Genomic DNA, 23,038 nt, shown 5'->3' with positions numbered 1-23,038 from the left:
GATAAGGAAGCCACTCTTTTGTTTTCACTTTTTTGAACGTAAGTGGGATTATAATAATTTTTGTCTCTAAATATGAAGCAAGAACGTGTAAATATATATAAAAATAAGTAAAATAAAGAAAAAATCTCAATACTGACTTATCTCACCAAAATATTACTGGTTTTAGTGGATTTCCAGCAGAAGGTATGCAACAACCAGTATTTCCTCAACTTCCCAATATGGATCCTTTCCAGCAGCGGATGATGGGAATGCAGCAGGATCCAGTGCGCCATCAGGTAACTTCAGGGATTTCCCTTGTCCCTGTTGTGTTACATTTTCTATCTTTTGTGGGTTTCTTTGGTGCAGAATTAAGGAAGTGGTGTTCTTGTTGAACAGCAAATACGGCTTAGCCCTCAAGCTTTCCCAAGAAACATGTATTTGTTCTCTGTTCTAGTCAAGCTTTGAAGAACAGACAATATGAAATAAAGATTTTTATTTTATACACCTGAATGCTCAACCTGCTTAATCTTTCTTGGGCTTGTATTCTTGTGTCTTTGGAGCAGAGGTGCAATTTTACATTAGCAAACTGGGAAAGTTAATGTGTGTTGTGTTCCCCCCCCAACTGGAAGTTTTTATGGTTTTTTTTTGTTTTGTTTTTTTTTTTTCTTCTCCAAAGGTTCCACTTCCTCCTAATGGGCAAATGCCAGGTTTCGGTCTCTTGCCTACTCCTCAGTACCCACCCATGGCTCAGCCTGTGATTCCACCAGCGGCCCCTGCGCAGCAAAGTTTTCAGGCTCCTTTTCCAGTACAGAGTGAATCACACATGCAAAAACCACATCAACAGGTGAGAACCCTTTGCAGTAAACAAAATGTAATGTTCCAGTATGTCTCTTTCTCAAACATCTTAGTTTGTTCAGGAGGTGAAATTTCATGATAACCATGGTCAGAGATGGCTATGAGATGTTGCTTATCTGAGGGAAAGCTAGAGAGCATCGGTGCCGTTCATGACAAGTCTGGTACTTCAGAAGTCTAGTAAAACCAGCTTATGTATGCTTTATGCCTCCTTTTGTCTAAGTCTTAGGATTTCATTCTCACTTTTTTTCATCTTCCCTGTCATGTCGCCGTCATGCTTCAGGAATATTGTGTTCCATTGAGTTCTAAGAAAGCAGTCTCATTCTGGAGAGAAATGTTAACTTTTAAGGGCCTGGTACATCATTAGTGTAGTGGAGATGAACTTGGAGGTCTGTAAAAGTTTTAAAAAATACAAGTGTATTCAATCACCTCTCTTGTTCCTAAGAGTTTGGAGGATACTGTTGGTTTGGTAACTGGCTGTTTAGAAGAAATCAAAGAGCAAGTCTGTTTATGAGCCTGTAATTAACAAAACAAACAAACAAAACCCACAAAAACAGTAAATTGAATATATTTGCCTCTTTTGTTCCAATCAAAGAAAATCCTAAAATGAGAAATAGAGATGGTACCACGCTGTCTTTATGTGGTGACTTGTGATACTGCAGATTCTAGAATTAAGTTCTTGCTTTACACTTGCAATAAAGGGACAATACTCAAGACTGGGTTTTTTAATTAGCTTTTTTAGTCTTGTGTTCTTTTGAATCAGTACATTCTAAAATATTGCTTGTTTGGATGTTCCCTGCCAGGGTGGCATCATGAAAACTATTTAAAGTTTAGGCAGGACACAGTATGTTCTATACTGAGAAGCTGTAGAGGATCTGGAGTTAGGAAGGAAGAGCTGTGTTGAACTTAATGTTTTGTTTGGGTTTTTTTTTTAAGTATGTTCTTACATTTGATGTGTTTTGATGACTTACTGCTTCATTCTTCAAATTTATTTTATTGTAATTTGCTTTTTTATATGGCTTAAAGTAGTTTTATATACCATCTTGGAGAAAAGTGTTCTAGTAGACAGAGCAAGATCCGCTGACTGCCTTCTAATGAGTATAATTGTACTCTGTGGAAAAACAGTAATTGGGAAATTGAGAATGAGAATTCTGTGTAAATTAATTTTGCTATGTTTTGCAGTGGTTGTATGAAGTTCATTTAATACTGGACTGTCTCTCTGTTAGTGACTGCAAAGCAGTGGTGAAGCTTGTGAGGAGAGTCGCACTACATTTTAATTTCACATATGAATATGAAATACAGTTGTAGTGCTGTTACATAATTGAGCTTAGGCAAAAAATGAAGTAAAATGCTTGTGCTACTCACCAGTCAACTTCATCTTTTAGGATATGGAAGTGGAACAGCCACCCATTCAAGAGGGAAAACGTCATGTTTCTGACAACAGAAAGTCAAGATCTAGATCTGCGTCAAGGTAAATTAGTGAAAGTTCTTTTAGTGAGGTATATATTATGCCAAATATTGGATTTTAGTGGAAGAACTTATGTGTGTCATGTCCAAAGTGTTGAAGAGAGTTAATGCTGATTACCTGGAGTGCAGAGAATCTGGTGCTGTGCTGCCAAATCTACCGTGGGGGTGGCAACTTCTGACAGTAAATAGGTGAGACGTGAGCTAACTCCTTGAACTATTAGTGGAGCTTGTTTTCAGTGCCTTAGGACATAGCCCTATTACCTGTATTTTGAGTCGTCTTCTTGGGGGGTGCCCTGCTCAGCGTACTTCCTTAGAAGTAGTTTCTTGTAAGTGCACAATTGCGCTGTACAAGTTGGACTCTATGACTAAATGCGAAAAGACCTGTTTAGTAAAATAGTCCATTTCAGTTTAGTCTAAGCAAGAAATTCCTGTATGTTATTCTCTGTATGGACAGCACTAGTGAAATTTCTTAGTAACATCAAAACTGTCAAGGCTTTATTTGAATTCCCCTTCAGAGAGAACAAAACCAGACCCTTTCAGTTTCTTATCTCTGAGGAGAGTTGTGTATAAGTACAGCTAAATGTTGTATGTACTTCAGAAACAGTGCAGTACTGAAATAAGAAACAATTAGCGACTCGTGAGACTTGCGAACTTCTGAAAGTCATCTACCTTCTAAGGAAAATTTGATGTCTGTACAGCTGTCTTCTATTGGTAGAGTTACTTCCGTACCTGAGTAAATTTTAAGGAAGCAGAATATGATAGTTTAGTTTTGTCTGTGCTCTAAAGGCACTCTTCTTATGAAGAAATCTGTCATCTGGTGTACCATGGGACTTTGTCACAGAGGCAGTATATTGCATATCTCAGCTGGCCTAACAAATCTGGCTCCAGTATTAAAGCAAAGCTTCTCCTTTGCCAAGTTTCATATGACGTCTTTGAATTACTTTCTTACTCTGTCCTCCAGACCTTGAGTGGTTTAGAACTGGGACACAATGTAAAATACAATTTCAGTGACAGAATTTGTTTACTCTGTTTTTCAGACATTCTTTTGTAAAAGCAGTAAACATATTCCTCATTTAAGCAGATTTTTTTTTTTTTTCTGTGTTAGTGTGGACATAATTTTGATAGTCAACTTCAATACAAAATGAAAAGAAGATTTTGAAAAGTAACAAACTGCTCAGCTGGAGTGCGTTAATAAAGCTGCTGTAAAAATCTATTCTAGTTTTAAATGCATGTGAATGAACTTGGAGTTAGTTTTTTTAGTTGACTGAACACTTGCTTGATTATTTAAATAGATTATCTGAAGTACTTACCTATCTGTCAGTGTCTGTGTCAGAAAGATTGAATGTACATGGCTGTTACTTAAACTAGGTCACCTAAAAGGAGACGTTCAAGATCTGGCTCCCGATCTCGAAGGTCACGCCATCGTCGATCTCGATCTCGGTCCAGGGATAGACGCCGACACTCTCCTAAGTCTCGGTCACAAGAAAGACGTGAACGTGAGCGGGAGAGAGAACGCAGGTCAAAAGGTCTTCCTCAGATCAAGTCAGAAACTGTTAGTGGTAAGTTTATTCTTTCTCTTTATTATTGATGAAACTCTGCAAATTCTCGTAATACCATTTTTTCAGATGGTCAACACCTTCTGGCTCATATATGGACTTTTTTTTGTCTGTGCCCACTATTTCCTATAATGAATTTTAGAGTTCTGAGAAGTTGAAGATGCTACAGTAGATACTATGCCTGTGTAAAATGAAATACTAGGAAGACAAATGGGTATTTTTAGAAAAACTAACTATCTATCAGACTTTAAAAAAAAAAATTAATGTTGATGAGTCCACTTATCTTCAGTATATGGTACCTGCTCAGGATACCCCAGAAGACACCTCTTGGTCTAATGTGTGTTATTTATTTTTATTTTTTCTTGAGTTTAACACTACTTGATGTGGGTTCTAAGACTCATCCAGACAGAATTAAAGTGAATTCTGTTATCATTTATTTTCTGAACTGTTGTAAAGCTGGAAAAAATTAAATTCACCACACATCCCTATATTTCCTTTACTTATTCATAGTAGATAGTTCAGCATCTTTGAAGTGTCTCAAAGTCACAAATATTTTGGCTGTAAAATGAGGAAAGAAAAAGCTGAAACACCATGTTTTTCTTTCCATCCTTTAGCTTGAGACATACAAGGTAAAGCAGATTGAGCAGCAAGAAGTTGAGCATTTCTTCTAATGATTCGATGTGTGTGTCTCAAACCTGGAGTGGAAGTTCGACCTGGAAAACACACAGGCTAATGTTCAGATTTCCAAAATAATCTCTGTTTTGCCTGTGTTTATAGACAGAATGTAGTAGTTGTCTTCTGAATATACCTGGGGAGTGTGGAATCTTCTCTGGGGTCAGCAAATAAAATGAGAACATTCTTTTTTTTTATATAAGAGATGAAAACTAAGGAGCTTTAACTGGGCAAAACCTTGTGAATGATAATACCATTATATTAAAAGGACTTAACATGAGGTGACAGTGTGCGCTCACAGCCCAGAAAGCGAACCATATCCCTGGCTGCATCAAAAGGAGTGTGACCAGCAGGTCGAAGGAAGTGATTCTGCCCCTCTACTCTGCTCTTGTGAGACCTCACTTGGAGTATTGTGTGCAGTTCTGGTGTCCTCAACATAAGAAGGACATGGAACTGTTGGAACAAGTCCAGAGAAGGGCCACGAGGATGATCAGGGGACTGGAGCACCTCCCGTATGAAGACAGGCTGAGGAAGTTGGGGCTGTTCAGCCTGGAGAAGAGAAGGCTGCGTGGAGACCTCATAGCAGCCTTCCAGTATCTGAAGGGGGCCTATAGGGATGCTGGAGAGGGACTCTTCATTAGAGACTGTAGTGATAGGGCAAGGGGTAACGGGTTAAAACTAAAACAGAGGAAGTTTAGATTGGATATAAGGAGGAAATTCTTTCCTGTTAGGGTGGTGAGGCACTAGAATGGGTTGCCCAGGGGGGTTGTGAATGCTCCATCCCTGGCAGTGTTCAAGGCCAGGTTGGACGAAGCCTTGGGTGAGATGGTTTAGTGTGAGGTGTCCGTGCCCAAGGCAGGGGAGTTGAAACTAGATGATCTTAAGGTCCTTTCCAACCCTAGCTATTCTATGATTCTATGACTGCAAAGACTTAGTAGCTGTTCCATAAAAGCTTACTGGCTTTTTAGTGGTGTATGCTCTTTATGCTTTTTATGTTTGCAGTTTTATATGACTTAGTAGGAAAAACATCAATGAGTGCTAGATGTTGCTGCAGTAGTCAGCGGTGTGATACTTTGAGCTCAATCTGTTTTATTACCTTGAATCATGAAGTGAGATGAGCATGGTGCTTACTCTTTCCTGAAAGACAAGCACCTTCTGTCAATACTTTTCCACTTAACTGTAGAAAGAAATAGTATTGAATAAGTCACTAAAGAGATTAAAAGTTTGATTGCTCATTGTAGTTGAATTGTCACCACATTCTGCAGGAAAATCTTGCTAGTGGTGAGCATATCACCGTAAGCAATGTAATAATAATCTTGCCAGTAAGTACATCCATAATTTGTGATGGTGGCCCATAGCTTGCATTTCATACTAAGCAGAATAAGTTACCTTACTGTGAAATACCCACTGTATGTGTTGGGATATTTCATGGAGCATTGTTAGCACCAAAGCATTTTTTCCCTTTCTGAGATCATTTGCCCAACTCACAATCATCAGAACTTGCTGGTCACTTCAATGTTATTTAACTAGAGAACTTTTTAGTGCATTCTAACAGTCATTCTGATGTAGTTGCTGTGGTTAACTGTTAGTACAGCTTCAGGCAGACAAGAAAAAGAGGTTTCTTTCCAAACACTCCTAAAGATTAAAATACACATATTAATTTTAGCTGGTTTTTATTTGTATAATTGATGATATTAAAATGAGTATTTTGATATTCTGACTTGTGAAATGTGTATTTCCAAGTGCTCTTACAATCTGTGTTAACTCTTTGATTGTAGTCTGTAGTACTACACTTTGGGTAGGACAACTTGACAAAAGGACAACTCAACAGGATGTTGGAAGTCTTTTGGAGGAGTTTGGCCCAATTGAGTCAATAAATGTAAGTATAGATGGTTCAGTGTAAGCTACACTTGCAGCATAGGCCTTGATTACTGAAGGTCTCTTCAGACTGTTTTAAGACAGCTTTGGTTTTGCTACATTCAAAAGATTCAAGAGCTCTCATTTCCTCTATTGTGTTTTCTAATGTGTAAACTCAGTTCATTTGGCTGCTTTATAAAAAGACAAGACGGCTATTGCTTTAGTTTCTTGCAGTTTAAAAATGCTCTTGCAGGTAATACAGAAGATTATCCCATCTTCATAAAAAATATAATACTCTCTCTGGAGAGAATTGAATGAGAAAGGGCTATTGAGGAGATGGGTACAGAATTACCTGCTCTGGTACTGAGTTCCTTGTCCGGTTCATTTTGTTTGATTATAGAAATGTAAACTCTCAGCTGGTGTTATTCTTTCTTTTGCTTGTTTCTCTTTTGCCATTTTAGTCATAAACTTGGAGAACTTGTTATGCTTTGCTGTATTTAAAGATATTTTTATATCTAAATGATAGCTGTTCTGGTAGCTATAAAATTTCATTTAAACAAATAAAAAGAAGTGACTAATTTTTTCCTATTCCCAAATTTTGTAAAATAACATCAAACTTTTTTCTCAAATGCATTACAAATGACAAGAATTATTACAAAACCGCAGATAAAACTGAATGTGGAGGTACAGCAGGAAGCTTGTGGTATCTGGAATGAAGCGCAGGATGTCAAGACACGTTAGAGTGTCTTGTTTCTTCCAACAAACTAACTAATTGCTAGACCACAGTATTTACATGAACACTGCTGCTTAACAGTTTTGAAGGATTAAATAAATATCCAGTGGTTGTCCATATTCTCTCACAGAACAGAGTTTAAATCTTTGCATATAACAAGTTACTTTTAATTTACTAGAAATCTGTATTTCCAGAAGATACTGGGTATCTTAGTGTTTGAAGCTATTGTTTTCTTTCATACTTGCACAGTCCTTTTTGAAACACCTGCTGATGTTCCAGCTCACTGTAACTGAACACTTGTATGTATGTTCTTCGTTACTTTGCTTATGTGCTAGCAAACCTTTTCTTTTTATTTTTCCCTTAAAACACAGATGATACCGCCTAGAGGATGTGCCTATATTGTAATGGTTCACAGGCAGGATGCTTACCGTGCCCTACAAAAACTGAGCCGAGGAAACTTCAAAGTCAATCAGAAATCTATAAAGGTACTTCTTGGGAAATGTCAAACTGTTCTAAAGTTACCATAATTATGTAACCCTTTTTCATCTGTTCTATACTATTATGTATTCTGGATATAGTATTCTCTAAATTTATGTGAATGGGCCACTTTTTTTCTTGATAAGTATTCTTCCTGTGCTGTAATGTAACTAGTAGAACTTGTATCAGTTTCCTTGAAATATTGCCAGTAATTGTCTATTTAACCAACAAAAATGGTGCCCTTTTAGTCACTTCAGTGGACTGTAACTATGTTTTTCTTCTTGCTGGTTATTTGTCTTATAACAGAGTTTAATTATGTATGATAATCCTATAAGGACTACTAATAAATAAGGAAGAAAGCATTCATTGGTGAAGTTCTTCCTTTTGTAGAATATCATATTAGAGTGTGACACCATCCTCTGAAGGGAAACAGAATTAATCTTAGTGACTAGGGAATGTTTGAAGAAACTGCCTTTATACTTTTTTGCAAATCATGTGCAAAAGTCAGGCCAAGAAATAAGAGCTAAGTCTGCTTTAAAACCCCTCTTATTTCAGAGTTCTGTAACTAACCTTTTTTTCCTGCTGTTTCAATTAAGAGTATTCTTTTGCTTTTTAACCTCAAATGGTAATGCTGTTTTGTGAGAACTACATATTAAATCCATTAAAATGGAAAATATTTACTGATACATGTATTTCCCCCCTTCCCCCAAAGATTGCATGGGCTTTGAATAAAGGAATAAAGCCAGATTACAAGCAGTATTGGGATGTAGAATTGGGTGTTACTTACATACCATGGGACAAAGTGAAACCTGAAGATCTTGAAAGTTTCTGTGAAGGAGGAATGTTGGACAATGAAACTCTTAGTCCAGGTAAATCATTGTTACATCTTTAAATGCTTAAAAAAAAAAGAAATTGTCCTTTGTGCTGTTGTGCTGGAGTTGGTATGGCTGACCTCTGTGACTCTGAGGTACATATAAAATTCTTGAAGTGGTTGAGAAGTGGAGCATGTGTAACCCATAGACTGGAGAGAGTTTGTAAGCAGTTCAGGACAGTCCCTCATCAAGAGTTCTGCAGCTGGGCTAAAGATGCATGTGAATACCAAGTGATCTGTCAGCTGTGCAAGTGTTTGCCCTTCATGGTAATGAATGATGCAGATGTCTTGTATTTGTTAGTGCTAGAGCCAGTTTGGTCCTGGCTCCTGTCCTGTTGTGTGTGTGTGTGCCTGTCATGTCTCCCCCCAAACCCCAGGTATGTATGTGAGGCACTCCTAGAAAATGAGCCTGCATTTGGAGTACTCGTGTAGCAACTGAGCTGACAGCAACTTTAGAATTTCTAAAAAAAAAAAAAAAGTGCCTTTAGTTTTCACACTTGTGGCATTTTCAGTTTCTTTAGCAAGTCTTGTATTTACAGAGACCTAACACAATTCTTGTTATTTTCTATGCAAGCAGTGAAAATCAGGCTTCTATGGTTGTATTAACCATACCACCTGGTATAATCAGCACCTTCAAATCTGTTACAGTCTTTGAAAGAATACAGAGTTGCTGGTGTGCTGGCTGTTGTGTTTTTTCAAGTAATACTAAATGAATGCAGTACTTAAGAATGGAAGTTGCCCATAGTGCTTGAGGTTGGTGCTCTAGACTACTGTCTTGTTTTTAAACCATTGTGTGATGTCCTGGCTGCTTTTTTTAATCATTATTTCAGGGTTTTGTCATTCTGTCCAATTTGCCTTAATGAGGTGGTGGTTATTCTAAGTAGCATCATCTCTTCATGATAAATACACAAAAATAAGTTGAGTGTATATTTAAAATGAAAGTAGTGAAGGATAAACATAACTGTGGTGTCTTCTTGGTGCTTTTCTCTTTCCCAAAATGCTTCTTCACTGATTCCTTTTTTCTGCTTAGCTGTCTTTTCCCGAGAAGTCCTGGCAAACAACAGGAGCCGTATTTTTTCTGTAAAATGAGTTTAATGCTATATTTGATGTTTCTCTTATTTCTTGTTTTGCTGCAATTCTTTGTTTTATTCCCATTTTCCATGGTCAAGACTTAAAAAATATTGGTTTTTCAGAATTGACTTCTCAAATTAGTAAAGAAGCTGCCGCCTCCTTGCACAAGAGGATGAATCTCTTGAAAGCTTGTCCCAAAGCGGCCTTAGTGGTTTTGTTGCAGATAATGTGTTTCAGAGCCTTGGACATATATAAGTGCTGTCAAGTGCTAAGAACTGTTAAATGACTAATGAAACAAATAAATTTACTTGCTATGGTTCAGTGATTTGTTGTACTGTGTTTAAAGTAATGTGTAATTTTTATTTTCAGAAATATGTTAAATGTGTCTTTGTGTTGTGCATCTCAGTATCTGAATAATTTGGTTGCTTAATTTTTTTAAACACCACAAACCATGGCAGTTTCACAAGGCAGTACTTGACTACTTGTCTGTTTCTATTGAGCTGATACTTTTTTCTTTCTTTTTTATTATTAATAGAGTGGAAGGGTATTACCAAGAAATCTGAAAATGAGGTAGCTCAAAATGGAGGTGCAGAAGCTGCACATAATGAACCTGTGTCACCTATACCTAAAGCTTTACCTGTTCCAATGCCTGTTCCCATGCCTGCACCCATAACAGTACCTCCTCCACAGGTGAGAGTTGCTTCTCATTTGTTCTGGATATCTAAACAAAAACTTACTTTAAATAATAATTCAGTATGGCAATGTGTACATTAAAGAGAGGGAGGAAATACAATTAGTAACTAGTTGATTTTGCGTGTGTGTGTGTGTTTGTCAGGTTGTTACCCCCAGTTAAAAATGCTCTTTTGTTAGCAGACTGGCCATGCTGTAGGTTTGTGAAGTTAACTTTCCTGTGCCGTAAATTCGCTGTGGCACCGGAAGTCCATTATTTGAACTTCCTGATGTAGAAAAGCAATACAGTCTCATAGAAGAACATTCCTTTTCTGCTAAGTTGCAGTGGCAATGGAAGACTTGAAAAAATCCTGAACCCATTAGGGTTTGGAGCATGTTTTGTGCCCAGCTGGAGCAAAGCATCTGGTTTGAATTCCCTGAAAAGGGATGTAGTTTGCATGTACCAGAACAGTCCAGGCAGCTGAGTCAGCATGTGGTTAGTGGGAACAGTGGACAGTTTGCTCCAAAACGTCATGGGTGCTCTAATGCTAATGTAGGCAGAGCCTATGTGTATCTGCCACATCTTTATTTTGAAGCATTATAGGACTGCCCTTCTAATCTCTGTTCTCTCAGTCCCAAATACATTATTGCAGTAGATTATCAGTAGGCTAAATTGCATCCTCTCAATTCTATGAATGCATTTTTCTCTGTTTTCCTCATTAATTTTCCTCACTGGTTACTTAAATGTGCTGTAGACCTTCCAAAGTATGCACATTGCTTTCATGTTTGTTTGTATTATGTATACTGTCTTTGAACAGCATTTGGGAATTCCTTCATTGTTATAATGATTCTTAAGTCAAAGTTGATATTATATGTTCATTCACTTAAAGAACACTTGGAAATTTACCAGTAGTTTAAGTAGTGTGTAATAACTATTACACAGTAACACATGTAATAGAATTGCAGTGGAGGGTCTCCCTGCTGGTGGCAGGGGGGCTGGAACTAGATGATCCCTAAGGTCCCTTCCAAAACTATTCTGTGATTTCTTTTAACAGTAGTTATTGACAGACACATTACAACTTCTATATTAAAAGCTTTCCTTGTAACTGTTAAAATAGTAGTATGCTTATCCTAAATGGCAAGAAGTATGAAGAAAACTATATCTTGAGAAAATGTGATTTATGAACTACAATAATCGTAGACACTCAGAAGAGATTGATAATTGAAATTAATTGAAGACACACATAATTTAGCCAGTTATGTGATTTGAGGACATATGTGAATTTTCTGATTTCAGAGAGTTTTAATAGCTATTACTGTATTAAAAAGTAGTGATTTTTATTTTCCTTAAATCCATGCTGAAAAAGAAAGCAGAAAGAAGACACCAGCCATTTTGAGAATATATTGAGTAACTTAAACAGGGGAAGTTTAGATTGGATATAAGGAAGAAATTCTTTTGGGGGGTGAGGCACTGGAATGGGTTGCCCAGGGAAGTTGTGAATGCTCCATTCCTGGCGATGTTCAAGGCCAAGTTGGACAGAGCTGTGGGTGGTACAGTTTAGTGTGAGGTGTCCCTGCCCATGGCAGGGGGTTGGAACTAGATGATCTTAAGGTCCTTTCCAACCCTAACTATTCTATATTCTATAAATTCTATAAAGACTGTGCTGTGATTCTGGTCTGATTGCTTGTCTCTGCCTCATCAACTTCAGTTTTTACCATGACAAAGAAACTTGCATCTTCACAAATTCAGGCTAGGATCAGAGAAGTGTATTGAATCTTCATATTTTTTTCCCCTATGAACTGTTTTTTTTGTGCTTGCACTTGACCAATTCATTTGTTTTACCTGGCCCTAAAATTGCAATACCTTAATAATTTTTAAACAGTTCTTGAAACTTTCAAATGAAGTTCAGCTGTGATGACATTAGTGGTGGTAGTAGCAGAAGTAATGTGTTTGTAGTATGCAAATGTGACCTAGTGCCTAAAGGAAAAAGCTCATTATATTCCACTTACTTTGTTTTAAATAACTTTGTGGAATACTGCTGCATTTTAATGAATTACCTGATGTGGTTTTATCCTCTCATGCAAGCAGAACTGCTTTCATTTGTATTTGGCTTTGGTGTTTGGGACTCTTAAGAAGTAGGGAGGTTGTTGTGAGTGCTGGGTAGCTACTGACACTGTCCAGCCAGGAATGGGCACATACAGCAATACCAGGTTGATCAGTCTGTCCGTGTTGCTGCTCCCCTGCTAGCAATGGAAAGCACCCTGCCCACCCTAGTACCTCTGACTGGAGAAGAGGGATTGATATGTGTGTGGTAATTCACAATAGGCTTTACGCATTGTCCGGGTGTAGGCTGCAGTGATCAAGCATAGGGTTGCCTGGCAGATAACCCAAACAGCTTTGACAGCAGGATTCACGTTAACATCTTTTCTCACTTCTTGACCTTCCTGTTTCTTGGGCTTTCTCCTTTCTTTCTCCATTCCAAACTTCTCCCAAGTAAACAACTCTCCCCTAATTATTTTTTATCATGTTGGTCCCAGTTTTGCTGCATCTGGGATCCAGATTTGCTATTTATGATACCATTGCTATTAAGTAATATGTCCTTGTTACGGTATTCCTGGGTATGGTTACTTATGCACTGTTGAGAATCAGTTTCAGTTAATAGCACTTGTGATGACCGCTTTGCTGTGCAGTTGTTGATGAGGTTTTGGGCAATTGGTGTTCCACTCTCCTGGCAGAGTTTGGTGTTACCCTGTCAAAACTACCATTCTTTTACAGTGCTCAGGCTTTGCCAGGGTTATACATTGAAGTCCAGGGCGTTTGCTTTGGTCTCCATTTTTGTAAGTTTTCCAGTCCAAGTCCCCTTTCTTCATTTAATGGATTGTCAGCCAGAAACCAGCATCCAAGTTTTATATGTACCTCCCAAATTTCCTGATCTATTTTTCAATCCCACATGCTCATTCTACCTAACTAGATGTAGGAGTTATGCTTTGGTCCAATATTCATCTCATACCCTTCCTATTGAAACTGGCTGACTCTTAGTTTCCAGTCCTCCTGCTGGAAAATCCAGGTGTGCGTGTCTTGGAGCACTGATGCTCCAAGTAGCACAGTAGACTGTGCTCCTTTAGTTCAGAGGGCCTGTGATTCTCCTGCAAGTCTCAATCTGGGTAGTAAGAAATAGTAGTTGTACTTAGATGCAGGCCAACCCCCAAGACATGTTCACTGAGATGCACCTTGCAGTCTGCATTACAGTTACTGAGAGATTGGTTATTCTAGTTCCCAGTGTTGCCAGTAAAATACCAGGTTTTCCCGATATTTGTTTCCCCATTAATACAAGGTCTCCCCAGTAGCATTTTTGTTAGTTTTATCCAATTCATTAGCTGGTATTCTGAAACTGTTCACCCGTCCTTTGTGTTTGTTATCTGTCAGTGTTGGTTAACCACTGGTTCCATCTCTTTAAAAGACAGAGAAACTTTATACTTCAAATTGTATTTTAAATTAGGCATTGTGACATTTATGCATAGATTTTTACTACTTGCCTTTTTTCTTCCTGCATAAAGGAAAGGCTTGAGCATGCTGCCTACAATTACATATTAGAGGGTTAACTTTTTATTTAAAAATCAAGCACGGCAGTTAAACTTGGATAATCGGGTATGAATATCCTCTAATATGTATCTAAATCATCCTTCCTTTGATATTCTGTTCTGGTTCCATCATATTTTACTGTTCATTAGACCTTGTCAAGCCTTGCTTGTACCCAGGCACACACATGCTTCATCCAGAGTTGTCTCACCTCTTAACTACTTAAAGACTGACAGCAACTAGCAAGTTTCCTCTGTTTTTTTTTTTTTTTTTTAACCTTTTTGCTTTCTTGGTACCCATCCTGAGTTCCTTCTGCTCTGTACACGTTCTGAGTGCTCTGTACATGAACATTTGCTTCACAGAACATTGCTACGACCAATGGATCAGTTGCTATTTGTAGCTGATTTTTAAGTTGTTCTTTGAAGGAGTGCCCTGTAAAACAAACAAAAAGAATTACTGGGGCTACTGGCTTACTGTGGGTTTGGAATACGTTTCCTAAAGCTTTTAACTGTGATCACTGGAAACATCTTTAGGGTTACTCAAAGCTAATGTTCCTCTTGGCCTTATGTGATACTTCTAGATAGGCTCACCTGCACAGTGTTGGCCTTGCAAGGTCCTAGTCCCCCAGAAGGTCCGTGGTGTTCACAGTATCACAGTATCACAGTATGCTGGAGATTGGAAGGGACCTCAAAAGATCATCTAGTCCAATCCCCCTGCCAGAGCAGGAACACCTAGATAACGTTACACAGGAATGTGTCCAGGCGGGCTTTGAATGTCTCCAGGGAAGGAGACTCCACAACCTCCCTGGGCAGCCTGTTCCAGTGTTCCGTCACCCTCACTGAGAAGAAGTTCCTTCTCAAGTTTAAGTGGAACCTCTTGTGTTCCAGTTTGCACCCATTACCCCTTGTCCTATCATTGTTTGCCACTGAGTAGAGCCTGGCTCCATCCTCGTGACACTCCCCCTTTATATATTTATAGACACTTATAAGGTCACCCCTCAGCCTCCTCTTCTCCAAACTATAGAGACCCAGCTCCCTCAGTCTTTCCTCATAAGGGAGATGCTCCACTCCCTTAATCATCTTGGTTGCCCTGCGCTGGACTCTCTCCAGCAGCTCCCTGTCCTTCTTGAACTGAGGGGCCCAGAACTGGACACAATATTCCAGATGGGGTCTCACCAGGGCAGAGTAGAGGGGAAGGAGGACCTCTCTCGACCTACTAACCACCGCCCTTCTAATACATCCCAGGATGCCATTGGCCTTCTTAGCCACAAGGGCACAGTGTTGGCTCATGGTCATCCTGTCGTCCACTAGGACCCCCAGGTCCCTCTCCCCTACACTGCTCTCTAGCAGGTCGTTCCCCAACCTATACTGGAACCTGGGGTTGTTCCTGCCCAGATGCAGGACTCTACACTTTCCCTTGTTATATTTCATCCCGTTATTCCCTGCCCAACTCTCCAGCCTGTCCAGGTCTCGCTGGATGGCAGCACAGCCTTCTGGCGTGTCAGCCACTCCTCCCAGCTTAGTGTCATCAGCAAACTTGCTGATAGTACACTCAATTCCCTCATCTAAATCATTGATGAATATATTAAATAATACTGGTCCCAGTACTGACCCTTGAGGCACTCCACTAGTTACAGGCCTCCAACTAGACTCCGCCCCATAGACTACAACTCTCTGGCTTCTCTCCTTCAGCCAGTTCGCAGTCCACCTCACTACCTGGTCATCCAGTCCACACTTCCTCAATTTAGCCGTGAGGATGCTGTGGGAGACTGTGTCAAAGGCTTTGCTGAAGTCAAGGTAGACCACATCCACCGCTCTGCCATCATCCATCCACCGTGTTATTTCCTCATAAAAGGCTAAGAGATTGGTCAAACATGATTTCCCCCTGGTGAAGCCATGTTGACTGCCCCTCATAACCCTCTTATCCTTGATATGCTTTAAGATGGCACCAAGGACAAGGTGTTCCATCACTTTCCCAGGGATGGAGGTGAGGCTGACCGGTCTATAGTTACCCGGGTCCTCCTTCTTGCCCTTTTTGAAGACCGGAGTGACATTTGCCTTCCTCCAGTCCTCAGGCACCTCTCCCGTTTCCCAGGACTTGGTAAAGATGATGGCGAGTGGTCTAGCAATGACTTCCGCCAGTTCCTTCAGCACCCGCGGGTGCATCCCATCTGGACCCATGGATTTATGGACGTCCAGATTGCTCAACTGATCTCTAACCCATTCCTCATCGACTAAGGCAAGTCGCTCCGTCGACCTGACTTCATCTAAGGTCTCAGGGGTACAGGGCTCTTCAGGACTGCCTGCAGCAGAGTAGACAGAGACAAAGAAGGCATTCAGTAACTCTGCCATCTCTGCATCTTCTGTCACCAGGGCACCCATCCCGTTCATCAGTGGGCCTACATTGCCTCTGGTGTTAGTTTTGTCTGCCATGTACTTGAAAAAGCTCTTTTTGCTGTCCTTGACCCTTCTTGCCAGGTTTAATTCTAAGGAAGCCTTAGTCCTCCTAGCTGCCTTCCTACATCCCCTAGCAGCAGCCTTATATTCCTCCCAAGTGGCCAGCCCCTCCTTCCATGACCTGTAAACTCTCCTCTTCCACTTGAGCATACCCAGCAATTCCCTATTTAGCCACACAGGTCTCTTGGCCCTCTTCCTTGACTTCCTACGTGTCGGGATGCTCCGATCTTGAGCACGGAAAAAGCAGTCCTTGAATGTCAACCAACTATCTTGGGCCCCTTTTCCTTCAAGCAGCCTTGCCCATGGGATTTCCCCTAGCAATTGCTTGAAAAGGCCAAAGTTTGCCCTGCTAAAGCCCAGGGTTGCAATTCTACTTGGTATTCTACTTGTCCTACCACACAAGATCCTGAACTTCACCATCTCGTGGTCGCTGCAACCAAGGCAGCCCTCTACCCTTACTGCTTCAACCAGACCCTCCTTGTTAGTGAGGATGAGATCCAGCAGCGCTCCTCTCCTGGTCGGCTCATCCACCATTTGCAGGAGGAAGTTATCATCCACACACTGGAGGAACCTCCTGGACTGCGGCTGGGTTGCCGAGTGGTCCTTCCAGCAAACATCAGGGAAGTTAAAATCCCCCATGACGACCTTTCTATCCTCTCTGAAGTCTGGCTCTTGTTAACTACCTGCATAATCCAGCCATCCCTGAGGGGGTAACTTTTGCCAGCTTTGCATATTGTTACCTGTCAGGTCTGGCAATTCTTGTGCCACATCCAGTAGTTTCTTGTATCTTGCTCAGTTAGCTTAACTTCAGGCCTGGGCCTAATCAACAGGTTATCATAAACCAATAAATAACCCATTTAAAGATAAAAAGGGGTGGTCTGCACTAAAATCTAATGAATTAAAGCCTACTGAAGTAGTTGATTTTAAAATTCTAATAGTGCAAGTGTTAATGTGCCTTAACTCACTAACCTAGGCAGTGGTAAAGAACTTGGAACAGAACTTTGAACTACTATTGGGTGTTCGGCAGCTTTTGTGTCTTCTCCAGGCTTAAAGAGTATTTTGCTTACATTGGTTTGATGCCACTGCTTTCAGTTCTGAGAATAAACCAGTACAGGCTTCTTCTTTAGAAATAAGCAATGAGTTCTGAAAGGTCTTGATGCAGTAATTCTGAAATTTTGATGGCCGTGGAGGTGAGTCAGTTATGATCACTTGAGTACCAGCTAAAGTAAGAAGAGTATATTTAGATGAATTAGCAGCATCCATTAATATTGATATAGCACAGTGAATAATTTTTTTTAAGTACAAAGGTGAACAAGATCACTGTTGATATTTTAACTTGTAGGAGTTCTTTGACTGCTGATTAGATCAGTTACGTAAGTCACCTTGTTGCAGAGTAATTTAAGGTAGCTTCAGTTTCCTTGTTTTGATGGATGGGGCACAGAAGGCAGCAGTCCACAGCTGAACAACAAATAATCCATTCAGTTTTGAGGTAACGTGTTTTTCCCCTTCCTTTTTTCTTAGGTTCCCCCACATCCATCAGGTCCTCCTGTGGTTGGTGCACTCCAACCACCTGCTTTCACAGCACCTTTAGGAATCCCACCTCCTGGATTTGCTCCTGGAGTGCCACCACCTCCACCTCCTCCATTTCTACGACCTGGTTTCAACCCAATGCATTTACCCCCAGGTATATTTATGTATTTTTAGGAGTATTAAGTCCTTTTTTAGCCATGCAGCAAATAAAAACATCTGCCATATAAACCGTACAAGTATATTTTGGTAGAGTGATACGCAGTGTTAATATACACTTTTTTTTATAGGCTTCCTTCCTCCTGGACCACCACCACCTATAACTCCTCCAGTATCTGTTCCTCACACTCCAGCAGTAAACATCCCAAATTGTAAGTTTCAGTCTTGGGCAGGCAGCAGTAGAAGGAAGGTATCGTGTGAGCAGGAAAGCTGACTTGTTTTTTTAATGCATCAATGCATTGTTTCTTAGCTACAGCAACTGGTGTGAATGAAGACACTACAAAAGATTCATCTATAGGAAATCCCATCCCAACAGTGGTTTCTGGATCCAGAGGGACTGCTGAAACTACTGAAAGTTCCAAAATATATGGAACTGTTCCACCTCCTACTAATGCACCTGCTCCAGTCACCCAAGCTATTCCACATCTTGGTAAGTTCACTTTTGTGTATATTCTTCAGTTCATTGTTCTCATGAATTTAAAACACAGTTTTGATTTTGCACTGACTTACAGTTCACGGGGAAGTAGAGTTTTCTGAACTTTTGAAATCTGTTGAGTCGTAAGTCATGTTTAGAGGCTTGGTTTTGCGCAAAGGAGCGGTAAATTTGCTTTCATTATTGAAGATCTGGTTTTTGAAGAAACAAAAAGTCTGTAATGTTTAAGTTACAAATTCCAGACAGAACGAAATGATGTCTACATTGAGCAAAATGAGGTTTATATCATATAGAAAATAACTGGCACCAAAACATCCGTATGACATATGAACTGTGTTTTAGACTCAACTATTACATGTATAAAACTTACAAGCAGTTTTTTTAATGTATTTTTTAAAATTGTGAAAATGCACTATACTTTTAATGTGTGGAATAAATAATTTTAATAAAATGTGGAAAGTGCTTTTATTCAGCCCTGCAGTATTACAGGTTTTGAAACCTTTTTACCAATATGTCACCTCCTTTAAATATTACGAAGTGGTGTTTTGACTAGCAAAACCAAGCTAACTTTGGATATCTTGCATAAATTACATTTCATGGTATGCTATGAACTTATATTTTTAAAGAGAGTGTATGCTGTTTAATGATACAGAGGTCTGCTAAATGCGTATATTAGGGTGGCCTTTTACGGCTGAGTGTCAAGCATATACTCAAGAGACTTGTTTCCGACAAATTTTAATGAGATTAGTACATTTGTGAGATTTCAGACCTCTAAATGAGAGCCTAACAAGTGAATGAAAAAGCTGGTTTTGTTTTACTGTGTTTCTGCCCAGAACTTTGCAGGGTACACTGAAAAAAAAAAAACAAAAACAAAAAACCAGACCCCAAAGATTTATCTTACAGCTCTGATGGGTTATTTGATGGCTAAATTGTCCAGCCACGACTAGTGATTCTTTGGATCCTTTGTGCTGGAAACTCAAAATAAGGGCATCTTTCAAAAAATGAAGAGCTGCTTCTCTCTGAAAATGAGTCTGCTTTTTAAAATCCATCAAAGCAGATGTGCAAACTTAATTGTTTTAGAGTATCTTGGGACACTTGGCAAAGAGAGAAAAACTTAAAAAGCTTTATGGTGACACCATGGATTGACAGAATGTTGTAGTGGTACAGACTATCAGACTATACATTTGAGACATTCACATCCTAATGATCATATTACACTTTTTGTAATTGTAATATACTTTACCAGATGTTTGAAGTTTCATGGTACTGTGTCTTGTATGGCACAGCTTGAACTTTTTATGCCAAGCCTTTAGAATGTGTTAAGTTACTCTTCAGTCTGCTGTGTCACCATACACATAAGAAAATGTGTACGTTTCTTACAAAATGAAGATTGGAGTGAAGAACAATGCACCTACATGAGTTACTTGGCCAGTAGCTTTTTTTTTTATTTTTATAAATCCAAGGAAGCTGAATTTGATAAATCTAATCAAGAACTTGCCGTTGGTTCTATTAAATTTGTGAGGCAGAGGAAGTCACTCTGACCACATGGACAACTTCTCTCAACATTCATCAACAACTCATCAGCAAGGGGATAGAAGAGTTTTTCCTTTTAATCAGATAGCATGTGTGAGCTTCCAGAGTAGTCCTGAAGTAATAGCTTAGAGATCTGTGTGTTTACTTAAGTGATAGTGTCTCATTTCAAGAAGTAGTTATTTATAGCCAAGGGATTACGTAAAATCCTCCCATCCTGACATTTCAGAGGAAAGGGGGACTGTTCACAGTCTGATACAAGATAGAAGAAAACACAAAGAAACAGATTATAATGTTTTACATTATTAAAGGTGAAAGTTTAATATCGGTTGTCTTTGCTTTTAAAACTTTCCAGTAAGTTAACACAAGTGAAATGATCTTCTTAAAACCACTTTGATTCACTCATCGATTGAGCTTAGCTCTGTTTGTGAGGGTCCAGATCTAGTCTCTCCTTACGCTGGAAGAAAAACAGGAAAGTTGTGACATTTTCCACCACTGGTGCTAATCTAGATAGCAAAGAAGTGTCCCTTAAAGTCTTGCCCTCCCTGTCCTCTGAGTTCAAGAGCTAACAAAGCGGCATTGTCATACCTTCTCATTCTGTGTGTCAGGTTTCACTCCTAGGGAAATCAAAGCATGGGAAATGGAGTGGGCCAGGGTTTTACCATGTGTGTGAACATGAGATGCAATCTGCATATGCATTGCAGTCTTGGAGCCCAGAAATACTTGGAGGCTTGACAGTTTAAATGTAGCCTTAGTGATGACATGCATTTTGCACAGGTCAGAGGCAGATGAACTGGGCAGAGTAAGTGAGTAGGTACAGGATTACCCTCAATTATCCATGGGAAAGCACAGACAAGTGTTCAGACTGAAGGACCTAATGTTCACAAGGGTATTCTTTAGTAATTTGCATAAATGACTGATGGCATGACTGATGTCTCAAGAGGTCCTCAAACTCTCATGAAACACTCCCATGATGTGGCTCTCCAAGCTAGGATAAGGAGGTGGAAGAAAGATATGCTTGACAGCATCATGAAGTATGTAATGAGGACTCTGCTTGAGGAAATAGGGATGAAGGGGCTTGAGTAGTGTAACGTGAAGAATGAAGAAACGTTCTTCGGCTATTTGGGGAGGATAGAAGAACTTACTTCAGCAGGCTGAAATCAAGGAGTGAAGATTGCTCTGAAGAGACTGTCATAGAAAAATCTAAACCTTGCTTGAGAACACTTTATGTAATCTGTACAAACGCAGGAGCTCTTTTCTGATGTTTGTAACTTAATGAAGCTTATCTGTCTGTTCAGTTTTTATGTGGAAGGTATGTTACAAAGCAACTCTAAATTGGTGGTTGTAAGATTTCATATGCTTTCTTAGGAATGTAAGTTATGTTCTGTTCCATTTCCCCTAATTTCATTCATTTCCCCAATGTAATTCTTTCATCACTTCCAACAAAGACATGTTTGTGCTTCAGAGGAGTGATCCTTCATGGACATCTTGTCTGAATTTTTTGTGCTTATTTCTAAAAACCACCCTTGGGTTGTTTTGATTGTAGTTGTATCCTTGATACTGTTTGCTGCTGTTAATAGTTTCTTGTTCTTAATTTGAACAAGACTACCAGACTGTAACTGGTTTTGTGAGTATGTGCTCGTATGTCATTTTCTAAATGATTTGCAAAGCAGATATTTTTAGACTCGTTTTCCATGTGCATATTGCAGAAAGTGGCAGGCTTTTAAATCATTTTTGATTTGCCAACTTGTTAGTGTTGAGCAAATGCTGTAATTTGGACCAGTAATAAACTGCTGATGGAGGTGCTGTGTTTTGAATATGGAGATTCTGTGATCTATTATCTTGATTAAATACACCATACTGCAGTTTGTAGGTTCTGGTCTACTCTCTTTTTACCAAAATTCCTACAATGATAATTACATATTATCAAGGATTAATTATACTGTAGCTCTCCTCGAACTTGGTATTCATTTCCTGTTAATGTGTGCTGAATTACCATTCTTTTCTCCCTGGATGCTTTGCTCTTAAGACACCACATGGTCTTTTTGTAATCTGCATTGAATTATAAAAGACAGACCACAATATTCTCTGAGCTCACCCAAATATTACTACATTGCAGGGTGGATGCTTCCTTCACAGGAAGGATGAGCTTTTTATTAACACAGGATATGAACAGTGATAAACCTAATATGTTTCTAAATTTCTGGTGATAGCCCATTTAAAAAGCATAACAAACACTGCATGTTTGCTAATGGTATACATGACTTGCTTTCATAAACTGACAATTCAGAGGTAAGGGAACATGAACTCTCAAGCACCATTCATGGAATTCAGTTTTGTCTTGATGACTCCCTTGACCTGGATCGGTTTAGTGTTTCATGTTGTACAAAGCAGGAATTTTAGCAGTTTTAATACCAGTAACCAGCCCATAATGTAATTTGATTCTTACGTCCTTGTTGAAATATCTTAAATTAACCTCCTGACTTCAGTGATTGACATTGACTACCCTGAAAAATGTTGGTATTTATGGCAAGTTATTTAAGCTGTGAGTCAATATTTAGGCTCTTAAGTTGAAGCTCTTTACAGTCTTGGCCTGGTCTAAAGGTTTCCATATTAAACTCCAGAAGAAGACACAAGACTTACACCACTGTCCCTCTTTCGAGAATTTCCTGGTAGTATTCAATGTTCTAGTTTTAATATGCAGCATTCCCCACTGGAGAATGATAGGAGAACTAATGTGACATGCCAGACGTTGCAGAACGTCAAACTCTGCGTGTAAACCTTTAGCCTGTCATGCTGGAATCGTAAGCTTTTGACTTCTTGTTCTCATATATATTGTCATCAGATTTGCGAAGGAGGTGTATGTGAAGCAGGTTTGCTCTGTCAGACTCGGAGAACACAACTCCTCCGCTTGCTTTTTTGTAACAGCACAGCTGAGAAGTAATTTGATGGATTATAAGAGACACTAATCACTTGCTGAGCAGAGTTCCTTAAAGAATAAAAGTAATTAAAATAAGGAATCAGCTGTTACACTTTTCAGTTACATTAGCATTTGCAGTACTGATAGTTATCACAAGGGAACGTGGGAT

General features: G+C 39.3%; 1 protein-coding gene across 1 annotated transcript in view; it reads left to right on the top strand.

Moving 5' to 3' along the window:
• SCAF4 (SR-related CTD associated factor 4) overlaps window positions 1-23,038 on the top strand; it is a 47,074-nt gene that overhangs the window by 19,707 nt on the left and 4,329 nt on the right. The window contains exons 10-20 of the mRNA XM_062622339.1: window positions 167-275; window positions 656-823; window positions 2,217-2,302; window positions 3,667-3,857; window positions 6,305-6,405; window positions 7,488-7,601; window positions 8,306-8,462; window positions 10,071-10,225; window positions 17,762-17,924; window positions 18,058-18,138; window positions 18,237-18,416. Coding sequence (XP_062478323.1) covers window positions 167-275; window positions 656-823; window positions 2,217-2,302; window positions 3,667-3,857; window positions 6,305-6,405; window positions 7,488-7,601; window positions 8,306-8,462; window positions 10,071-10,225; window positions 17,762-17,924; window positions 18,058-18,138; window positions 18,237-18,416 — 1,505 coding nt within the window. The remainder of the gene's footprint in view (window positions 1-166; window positions 276-655; window positions 824-2,216; window positions 2,303-3,666; window positions 3,858-6,304; window positions 6,406-7,487; window positions 7,602-8,305; window positions 8,463-10,070; window positions 10,226-17,761; window positions 17,925-18,057; window positions 18,139-18,236; window positions 18,417-23,038) is intronic.

This window comes from Pezoporus occidentalis, unplaced genomic scaffold (genome assembly GCF_034315485.1).
Source record: "Pezoporus occidentalis ecotype Australia unplaced genomic scaffold, CSIRO_AGI_Poc_V1 ctg24, whole genome shotgun sequence".
NCBI lineage: Eukaryota > Metazoa > Chordata > Aves > Psittaciformes > Psittacidae > Pezoporus > Pezoporus occidentalis.
This window is presented reverse-complemented; position numbering and strand designations above follow the sequence as displayed.